Source organism: Monopterus albus, unplaced genomic scaffold (assembly GCF_001952655.1).
Source record: "Monopterus albus unplaced genomic scaffold, M_albus_1.0 scaffold301.1, whole genome shotgun sequence".
Taxonomy (NCBI): Eukaryota; Metazoa; Chordata; class Actinopteri; order Synbranchiformes; family Synbranchidae; genus Monopterus; species Monopterus albus.
This window is the reverse complement of record NW_018128181.1, coordinates 212,901-223,921: the sequence shown is the minus strand read 5'-3', so window position 1 is coordinate 223,921 and position 11,021 is coordinate 212,901. Positions and strand designations below refer to the sequence as shown.

At 41.6% G+C, this 11,021-nt stretch overlaps 1 protein-coding gene across 1 annotated transcript; it reads left to right on the top strand.

Annotated features, from left to right (window-relative positions):
* Positions 1-7,590: 7,590 nt before the first annotated feature.
* LOC109973711 (ADP-ribosylation factor-like protein 4D) lies at positions 7,591-10,743 on the top strand. Its single transcript, XM_020623506.1, has 3 exons — positions 7,591-7,739; positions 8,565-9,168; positions 9,716-10,743. The coding sequence occupies exons 2-3, from the start codon at positions 8,743-8,745 to the stop codon at positions 9,878-9,880; spliced, it is 591 nt and encodes a 196-aa protein (XP_020479162.1). The 5' UTR covers positions 7,591-7,739; positions 8,565-8,742; the 3' UTR covers positions 9,881-10,743.
* The last annotated feature ends 278 nt before the right edge of the window (positions 10,744-11,021 follow it).

Below are 11,021 nucleotides of genomic sequence, written 5' to 3'. Positions count from 1 at the left end.
AATACAAGCTAACAATTAAATCCAACTGAAAAAGACAAACATATTTTTGTGTCTGACTCTGAATGCACCCTGGAAATCAGCAACAGGGTACAAGCTGTCAGATTCACACAGGAAACAGGTTGGACCTCATGCTGGGGTGTCGCATGTCCCTGCTCGGTTTCCACTCATCACTGCTGCTATTCAATAATAAAGTAGATCAGAGAGAACATAGCATGTGACTCTAGTTCTCTAAGAAATGTGTTAAGACTATTAAGCTGTTGTTTACCTGCTGTTTGTCCCTTGCTATCCTGCGGTCCAGAGCGTTCTGACGCCGTCGGGCCTCCCAGTGCATGGCAGACATCCTGATGTCAACAGCTAGAGAAGGCATTCAAAAGCCAGAAAATATTTGCTATGGAATGACATGACAATGTACAAATGCTCTATGGTTACTATAAGAATAAGGCAGAGAATATGTAAAAACGATGTGGAGTGGGAAGGCCATTTCCCAAACTCAGGAGGTCTGCTGAAAGATGCTGCAGAACTGCACTAAGTGTAGGATCTAATGTTTATGCCTCATTCATGTCAAATTGTAGTTATTGTAATTTCTCGTTTCTGACTTGTAAATTGTGTTCATATCGGCATCCAAGTCATAATTACAGCTGGGATAGACCATTTTCCTGAAAGCTCAAACTTCAAGACTTAAAAAGTATGAATATTCTTTGAAGCAGACATTTATGTGTTTCTTTCATTGCTATATATTGATTAATACATCTAGGATCTCCAGTAATGAGCGAGAAGCTTAAAAAAACTGGCAGCTGCCATCTTGAGTTGTCTAATATCCTGCAAGTTGTGAACATGGGAAACCTTCAGATTATTACCTCCCCCCCACCAGTCACATAATGTGATCGTGCCCTAAAACATACATGGTCTTGCCCTTTCTAAAGAATCACCAATTTCCCATTGGACTGAATGGAAAAGTGTTGACTGGTAATGTACAGTACATGTCATTTCACTTATGGTTGTTGTTTCTGTCTTTGAAAGCTCAGTGAAATAAAGCAGACACATCCCTTGTTATGTAACAATTCTGTATCAGCAAGGGTGGGTATGGGGTAAAGGAAAAGTTCAGCAATTTTGGAAATAAATGCATTTGTTTTCTTGGAAACAGCTAGTCTGACTATGGTCAAAGGATAGTCCAGCAAAATCTACCTGTTAACACTTCTAAAGCTCATTAAGCTTCATATTATGAGGAAAGACACGTTACTATTTCCTCACTGAACCTTTCTGCGTGAATGTGAATAATTGTATTTCTCCAAATACCAAACTATTCCTTTAAAGCAGCAATATACAATTTAACTTGGCTGTTCATCTGTTGTTGTTATTTAACATAACAGACTGGATTCTCACATGAGGACATGAGGAGTATTCCCCAGTCTGTTATTTAATATAACAAACTGGGGATTTGTCTCTTCATGTGAGAATACTGAGCTTGTAGAACAGTCTGGTGCCATAACAGGTGTTAATAACAGGTGATCGGGCCCATACCGGCAACAGCAAAGCTGCCGTTCATCTTATAAGACAACAGTCTACCATCAAAATGATTTTAAAGCTGCTATTTTAATGTAATGTGGTTTTGTTGCTTTAAATCACAAATCATTGCTGCATATGAGCTGACAGGTATAACAACATATGTGTATATTACTCTGCATTGTTAATGATGCTGTTAATTCCTGTTATTTTGTCTGTTTGCTGTAAAGGCTGATGATTCAAGTTGGCTTAGGAGGAATGCACTGTTTTGGATGCTGAATCAAAACTAAGGGAAATCACACCCACCTGGCTGAAACCAATACCGTGCCGTTGGAGTTCTGGACCACAAGTGCAACACACATGAAGCTTTAAACCAGAGAGTGCCAGGTGTTAAATGATCTCTTTCCTGTACTACCTGCTCTCAATGGACATGCTATACCTATCGCAGCTCATCATTAGTGCAACCCATTTTGTCTGTGTGATGCATACGTTTTCAAATGACACAACAAAAACTAATACAGTGACACAATGATGAAAGCTTCCTGCCAAAACATGTTGGTATCAGTCATGTAATATTGCAGGCTTTTTATTATTATACCTCCACAGTTTTTTTTTTCAAAACCTCACGTAATTTCAGATTTTCAGAATTTCATTTAAAAACAAAATATTTGAAGTAATGCAAAGCTGCAGAAATCAAAAACTAACTGATAATCCATCTGATCTTAGCAAACTTAAAAACATCAGTTTTTGATCATCTGTACTTTCCTCTTCCCAAATCACATCGTTCACACTGTATTTTTATCTTGATATTTTTTGTAATAAACCTGAAATAACATGATTTGGGGCTGTATTTTTACTTACATATGTTTTATATTAAAAGTACCTGTATGTTCTTATGCAATATATATCACATATATCATATTGTAAAACAACTGAATTTGGCTAAAGAGATAGGTTTGTATGATACATCAGGCAATACATTTGAGCTCAGTGATATTTGAGAAGTGATGAACAAGCCAGTAAGAGTGTTTACTCACCTGGTTTGTGCCCTGGAGAGAAAGCCGCTGTAGCAGCCTCGGTGGAGGACTGGTGAAGGTTGAGGTGTCAGTGTCTTACCTCTCTACTAACTCTGACCTTGTTAATCGGAGTTTCCAGGCAACCTAGTGATCTCCCAGGCTGCTTTTGTAAGAGAGAAGAGGAAAGATCTAGTAGGGTGGAAGGTTTGGGTGTGTGATTGTGTGTTTGTAATAACTAATAAACCTTCACCAGAATAGATTCAGCTTGGCTCATTTTCAGTTTCAGGATGAAAGATAGTGATGCCCTGTGTACTGTTAGGTTAATCTAAGGTTAATCTAAATGTAACATTTTGGTCACTGACTCATATTAGCTTCTCTCCACTGGCTCTCTGTAAAATGACAATAATCACAGTTTGCAATATGTGAAATGGTGGCACGTTTGATATGTGCAACAGTTTAACTGTTCATGATACCTCAGCACAGAGGGACTGCTGGGGAAGCACTTTGTATCCAGTGCTGTGTGTCCATCTGGCAGATTGATTCTGATACTGTTTAAGCCTGAAGCACATCTAAGCCTCAAAACTCACTTATGAGGGCCAGGCTAGTCTGGTTGGTTTATGTTTCCATGGTAACTTGGGTCAGACTTATTTAATAATAACTCCTTTATGAAGAAAATCTTCCAGAAAATAAATCTAATTTACTGGTAATCTTGATTTATGACACACCCCTGAGGACTAAAACAATGTAGCCTAGCCTCGGGCACGTTAGACAGCTGCACTGCCTCACTGAGCGAGTGTGGTTTAGGAGCTACAGTGGGTCATCTCCTAATTGGAGGGTTGGCTGTTCGATTCCCAGCTTCTCCAGTCCACATGTTGAAGTATCCTCCTCCTAGTTGCTCCCGTTGAGTGTGCTGCAATGCATAGAAAAGTGTTTTGCAGGTGAAAGACCATGTACTGTTGCACACAGAAAGTATCCTGTCCAAACTAGGTAGCAGCTGCATCTGAAAGGAAAACAAGTCATAGAAACATTTTTTATTAACAAAGTAAACTTTCAGTCAGACAGACCATACAAATGTTTTCATGCTTTTCTTTTGAATGTTTCAAAATTGAACATAAAATGGAAACACATGTACAGTACATCCACAGGTGCACCTTCGTTTTAGTGGCTTCAGCATAAGTGTATATAAACTTCTGACTTCAACTGTAAATGTGAAACACCTCATATCTTCACCATACAGCAGGGCATTGATTTAGTTCGACACGATTTTGGTCGTGTCGAAAGGGGGACTTGTTAGGTTATTTTTTAGTTAGATAGATATTCAGAGATTTGTTGTCTATGAATGTTTAGTGCAGACTGCAGGCACTTCAAGGTTACAGGAAAACTGCTGTTAGTGTCAACTGTAATGCTAGTCTTAATATTTGTCTTAATGTGTAAGGTTATGTCCAATTGTTTTAGATACACACCACGAAAACAACAGTCACGCACCTTGACTTTTCCTCATGTTTTGGCTAAACGATAGAGCAGCTGCAAAGCTTGCTTATCGGGTGGCGTCACGGTTTGACGCCCCTTGTAGCATGGGCTAGCCCAAAAATGATTAATATTATATAGGTTGTTGGGTCCAGAGATCTTGAGCTTTTTCTGCTGCCGGCGCGCAGGCAGAGGGGTGAGAGAGCTCTGGACGTGTAATGTGAATTTTACCTGTGATCCTCTGAATAAACCAGCACGGTTATTTTCTATAAATCTAAAGCAGTCTCTTTCGTCTCATTGAGAGTTCCTGGTTTGAAAGAACCGGAAGAAGCTACAAAGAAATAATAGCTTATAATCAGATGTGTGATCATTCATCAGGGCTGCTGTTCATCCTGTTGCCAACAGAATGTGCTGTTAGCCCGTGTAATGAAGAGTGATGACCTTTACGTCTAACTGTTCTGGGGTTGGTTTTGCTGCTCAGCACTTCTGGAAAAAGACGGGGAGAAGAGGAAACTGTGTCCACATTTGAACCATAAAGGTTCTTGTTTTAGAGGACAGTTTGCTGATGAAGGCTGATGACATCTGTGACGTGTGGTTGAAAATTCCAGAAAACCTCGAGTTGTCCATCTACTGAATGGGCCTACTGGGCACAAGGTGTCGGAATGGTCCCTAGTCCAGAGAATCATGGAGGGACCGTTGACCTTTCTTTGGAAAGTCAGTCAAATGACTACAAAATCACTACAAAAAGACACAAAATGAGAAAAACTAGAAGCAGAATAAGTACAAAGGAATCAACACTACTGGAAAGAGACAAAAAAGACCCCAAAGATGGCAAAATGAAAACAAAAATATGCCAAACAACATAAAGAGACACAAAGCACCCCAAATAGATGCAAAACAACCGACTGACTGCAGATCATGTGGTTGATCAATCTGTGAGCCTTGCTCAGTAGAAGCTTCTTCTACTGGCCAGACCTGGCACAGTTTGTAATAGCGGGAATGATTTGACTCAGTTTTGCAACCTGTCTGTGCCCAGGGGCCCGTTGCTTCAAAAATTTTTGTATGAACATACTGTAAGCCAACTAATTAGGAAATTTGCACCTAAATTGAATGTGATCTAAGATTAGCTAAACTGATTTAAACAAGCAAATATTTATTTTCAATGAGCTACTTGCCACTTTGAGTATTTTTATTTTGGTAGTCAAATCAAATCAAGTCAAGATTTTTATTTGCCATTTATGCATAAACAGACAGTCTAGGCATATAGGAATTCTTGTGCAGCTCTCCACCTCAGTCCCTTTGATGGTCAGAGGCAGCAGAGGGGAGGGGTTCTTCCTGAAGTCTACTATTATTTCTTTTGTCTTATTTATGTATGTTGAGGATGAGGTCATTCTCCTCTCCATAAACAAGAATGTCGTTCACCAGGCTTCTGTAACCCGACTCGTCTCCCCCCTTGATGAGGCCCAGAATGGTGGTGTCATCAGCATATTTAATGATGACGGTGTTGTCATGGTTGGAGACACAGTCGTGGGTGTACAGGGTGAAGAGTTTGGGGCTGAGACAGCAGCCCTGCGGTGAGCCTGTGCTGATTGTGAGCTCAGCAGACACCCGCCCTCCCATTCTGACCACCTGTGGTCTTTCAGTCAGAAAGTCCAGAATCTAGTTACAGGTGGGAGTTGGTACACTGAGGTCTGTCATCTTCCCAGTCAGCCTGCCCGGGTGAATGGTGTTGAATGCAGAACTGTAATCCAGGAACCGCATCCTAGCAAATGATTCCTAAGATAGCAAACCCTCTGTGGGCTGTTTCTAGGAAACACGCCAGATGACAGACAGAGACTCTGGGTTGTTAGATTTGCTGAAGTGGCAAGAGTTTCCCTATCTGTAAAACCCCTATGTGTTTTCATTGCAGTATTATCTGTGTTTGTATCTGTATGTGTGCATGGTGTGTGTCTGTTTGATCACATAGTATTTGTTGGTCAAACCTGACGCAGCTGGTAACAGCAGGACAGCAGGAATGATCTCACTCTGTTTTGCAACCAGTCTCACATGCAAACATGCACATTATACATGTGTGAAGAATCCATGATGCTCACGAAATTGGTTTCACATTGAATCTATGAATCATCTGACCAGGAGTCAATAGGTCATCACACATGCGCACACACACACACACACACACACACACACACACACACACACACCTCCCACCACACACATTTGCACACACCCACATCATTATCATAATGAGCACTGAGTATCAAGACAAGAACTCTCTAGGTTATTATCATGCAAAGCAGTACAAATGACCCATTATGTTCGAGATGGCTCACACCGATCAAGACTGACTTGTTAGCACTCCTAGATGCTGTGGCCAAGATGGGACTTTGTCAGTTGACTGCTGTGGCTTCTTTTAGAAAGAAAGAGCTCATTTTAATGGTAATATAATAAAAGACTAAGTGAATTACTAAGTGCGATGTTTGAAGTTCACTGGGGAAAATGCTATTACCCTATTTCGGTGTATTGTGGTTTTACTGTTTTGTTGCCTTTATGTAACTTTTTTATTTTAAGACTAAGTGTTCTTTCTGGCCTCTGACTCCAAATGAGAGCTGCACAGGAATTCCTATATGCCTCGACTGGTCTGTTTATGTATAAATGGCAAATAAAAATCTTGACTTGACTAATATACTGTATTTCCTCTGAGGTGAAAAGCAGTCTTGCTTTTCATTATTATTTAGTTATTCATTGACACAGATAGGTATTATTATTATTACATTATGCTGTATTTTGGTAATAATGCTTACATTTAGGATTTTTTTACACAGTACTTGTACTGACATAGTTGTATGCCCACTTCTTCCACTAGTCATGGGTGGATTGTGAGACAATGGGCCCCTGGGAGTAGATGAGCAGTCTCCCACCCCTCCTACAATGGAGCAAGAGCTCCAGACTGCAAGAGACCTAAAATGACTACGAATAACATACTGGTGGTCATTTGTTCTCCGCCTGCAGTCATTTTGTCTCTCTTTGTAATTTAGTTGTGTATCTTTGTAGTATGTTGTGACTCATTCTGGTTGTTTTGCACATATTTGTAGCTGATTTGGGTATTTGCATCTGTTTGGCCAGTGCTTTGTAGCCCTCAGCATTTTCTGTCTTTGCAGTGTTTTTGTGAGTCTGTGTGGTTGCATCTCTTTGCAGTCACTCTGCATCTGTTTGTTGGCTTTTTCAAATCATCTGATTGTCTTTCCAACAAGAAATGTTTAACAGTCAGTAAAATAGAGGCCCTGGCTTAGGGGCACCCTAAATCCTTGGACCTCTGGATCTGTGCCCAGTATCACCACTGACAGCCAACCAAATTCAGAAATAACCTTTTTTAAAAACTGTATTTAATTTTTTTAACAAGTCTGAAAAGACAACACTGAGGACCCACAGAGAATGGAGCTGCCGATACTTGATTTTGGAGCCATTTCTCTCCTCCTCTCCTCCTCTCCTGCACACGCTCTCTCTCTCTCTCTCTCTCCCTCCCTCCCTCCCACTCCCATCAATGTGACGTCGGAGGCGGGGTTGGGGGTGGGGTGTTCGTGCTTTTCTCAGGCGCAGCTGATCTCCGGCTCCAAAGGCTTTGGCGGACAGCCGGGAGAGCTCGAAACCTAAATGTGCTGCAGCTTTCTGGACTGTCTTAATATAACATTTTAATGGGAAATTCGTTGCATTGGAAGACCATTGACACGTTCTTGAGCGTGGAAGTGCTCACAGGTAAGATACATTGCAAAATTTGGTACCAAGGTGTAAAATAGCTTCGTTTGTTGACTTTGTTGCAACGCGGATACGCTCGCGGCACCAGCCCTTTGAAGAATGCGCCCGCGAGGCACTCTGGAGAGAAGGACACTTGATTTTTATTGAAAGCTGAAACTTGCACTTGTACTAGAATTTATCAAACATGTCTTAAAGAATGTGTTGTTTCACCCCATTCTGTTTAATTGTTTTTTTTTCTCGTGTTTTAACCGAGATGTTACAAACGACCTAGTAGTGTAGGCTACTACTGGTTTGGTTGCAAGCCAGCATTAGTTAGCACTAATAAAAGCCATGGCAGGATTACTTTAAACCCAGCGGTGCTTTCTGAGTTCCTTTTGCCCAGTTCCGCCAGGATAGAGCTCGAAATAGCAAACGCACCACAGCTGCCGACTGTGCCTCCTGCTTTAAAATTGCAGTGGCTCACTATTGACTGTACAGTCAGGACAGAAGCTTACCAGCAGTTTACTACCAAGGCTTTTAAAACGTTTAACCTGTTTTCTGTACAAATAGTTTAGAGTTTAGCCATATCCAGTCAAATACATAATTGCAGCTTTTATCCATTTAATCATGTTTGCACTGAATTATAAAAACAGGCTAACCCTGCAACTTGTACTTTGACTGCATTAGTATTTTCACAGAGAGAAACGTGTAGCTTGGATTTATCATTTAGTTATTTTTATGATGAGGCAGTGGACTGGAGCTGCACTACTTCAAAGCTAAACTACTGTCAAATGCCCATGTTAAAATAGCTGACCCAGGCTTTTCTCCCCCCCTTTTCCACTCCAGGTCCTTGGTGAGTGCTGTCCGTCTCCTAGTGTCCTCCACCAGCCTTTGAAGTGAGGCCAGACGTGTCAACTACAACCAAAAACACTCCTTCCTGTCCCTCTTACCACCTTCCCACCAAAGGAAGTAAATTGGTGTTGTAAATCCTTAGAGGAATTATTCCACTTTACAGGAGCTAAATATGGGAAACCAGTTAACAGAAATAGCCCCCAACCTCCAGTCATTGCATGTAGTAGTGATCGGTTTGGACTCTGCAGGGAAAACATCCCTCCTCTACAGGCTCAAGCTGCGAGAGTTTGTTGAGACAATCCCCACCAAGGGATTCAACATGGAGCGGATTAAAGTCCCCGTGGTGAGCTCCAGAATAAACACCACCACATTCCAGGTGTGGGATGTCGGCGGCCAGGACAAACTGAGGCCCCTCTGGAAGTCATACACCAGGAGGACAGATGGGCTGGTGTTCGTGGTGGATGCGGTGGAGATGGAGCGAATGGAAGAGGCCAAAGTAGAGCTCCACCGGATCACTCGGTCGCCGGAGAACCAAGGGGTGCCCTTGCTGGTTCTGGCAAACAAACAGGACTTGGATGGAGCCATGTCAGTTTCAGAGGTAACTATTATAACATGTTTTGTTGCATGTGCTGCATCTATATCCTGAGGGTTTGCTGCTTTTTTGTTATTGTCATTGTAATTCTATCACCTTTGGGTTTTGGGCTGATGATTGAACAAAAAAAAGCTGGGATCTGGTAAATGGTCTCTTGATTTTTGTGTAAAATCACAGCTGCAGAGTGTTTAATTGAGAAAAGGGTTTTGTTCATCTGCTTGCAGTTAGACAACACTTAACACTGAAGAACCTGGGCAGATTTTGTGAAATGTAAAAATGATTTTAAGAGAAACAATGTCCTGTCGCTTTAGCATCTGACTGAAACTCAGTGTCAAATTGGCTCCAGTGCAGAAAAAAATTCCGACAACACCCAGTCCAAATACGAGTTGCAGAGTATAAAGTGAAGGGATAATTTAATTAATGTTACATTACTTACTCAAAACGGGGTTAAAAAAAAATCACCCTGTGCAATCCTCTTCAGGATATGAGAGGATGTATTGCTAGGCTGAGTATCAGGTTGTGATGGTCTCCCCATCATGTGTTTCTGGTTCAGGTGGAGAAGGCGCTGGCCCTCCATGAGCTGAGTTCATCCACGCTGCACCACACGCAGGGTTGCTCGGCGCTGGATGGTCAGGGTCTGCAGCCCGGCCTGGAGAAACTCTACGAGATGATCCTGAAGCGGAAGAAGATGCTCCGACACAGCAAGAAGAAGAGATGAGGTGGGGCGGATGACAGAGGTTACATCCTGAGCCTCTACTTGTCTGAGGAACTTCTCAGCGGGAATATGTCTGACAGTTTTGGAACTGCAATGGGTGAAACCAGTGGGAAGCCTGACAGTCCTTCAGATGAGTTGGGTTGTTTCCAACCAAGTTTAGCTCTGAAGTCTGTGCCCAGTGTGAACATCATCTTTCACCCTCTGGACATGTGAGCAGACCTAACCTCATGTGGGATCGTTTGTCGAGCACCTTCCCTCTCCTCAACTCCCACCCTTTAAGGCGGAGAAACTTGCATCTCTACACGGACAGTGGAGAGGGAACGACAGAGGAAGAACCAGTGCAATATATGATGAACACTCACTCACTCCAGCATTGAAGGATATTTTGAACCACTATTTGTACAGACCTGTAGTGACAGGAACAGTAACAGGAACTTGCAGACCTGGTCTGAGCCTAGTTCCTGTTCCTTTAACCAAATTTCATTGTTACAGATTATTATAAATATTTATGTTACATGATGTTCACCCAGATAGCTGTGTGGAAATATTAAGCAACACTTTTGTCAATCAAAAGAAGACGTGTAATTAACCTGGGTTTGAAACTCTGCAGTGTTCTGTAACAGCGGGACAATGAAGATGTGCCACAAATGTCACATTTAGATACTGACACACCAAGACTCCTGATTCCAGCCGTGCAAGTTTAGATTGTCTTTCACTCTTCACCAAAGTGGTAGGCTTGTCACAGTTTGGTGTATTAGAGGGTTGTGACCAAGTGGTTGGTAAGTTTAAACAAGAGATTTTTTACATTGTGTACATTGTTTTGTAAAACGTCAACAAATAAATTATTGAGCAACTTTGGCATTTTCTTGATGATTCAGGTGTCTTTTCCATCACACACTGACTTGACACAGCTGAGAAACTGGTGAATCTGAGGTTGTAAGAATATAATTCATTGTCACACTAATGTCAGAAAAGTGTAAATGGTCCATTCCGTGTTGTTAGAACATGCCTTCAAAGAGGAGCGACACGTTAAGTTCATTTTTTGGTGACGTACACACAATCGCATAGATTTTTGTTGGCATTTGATGTTGATAGACATTTTTTTTTTTTGCATACTGTAGGTACAAACAGCCTTTTGTGGCTA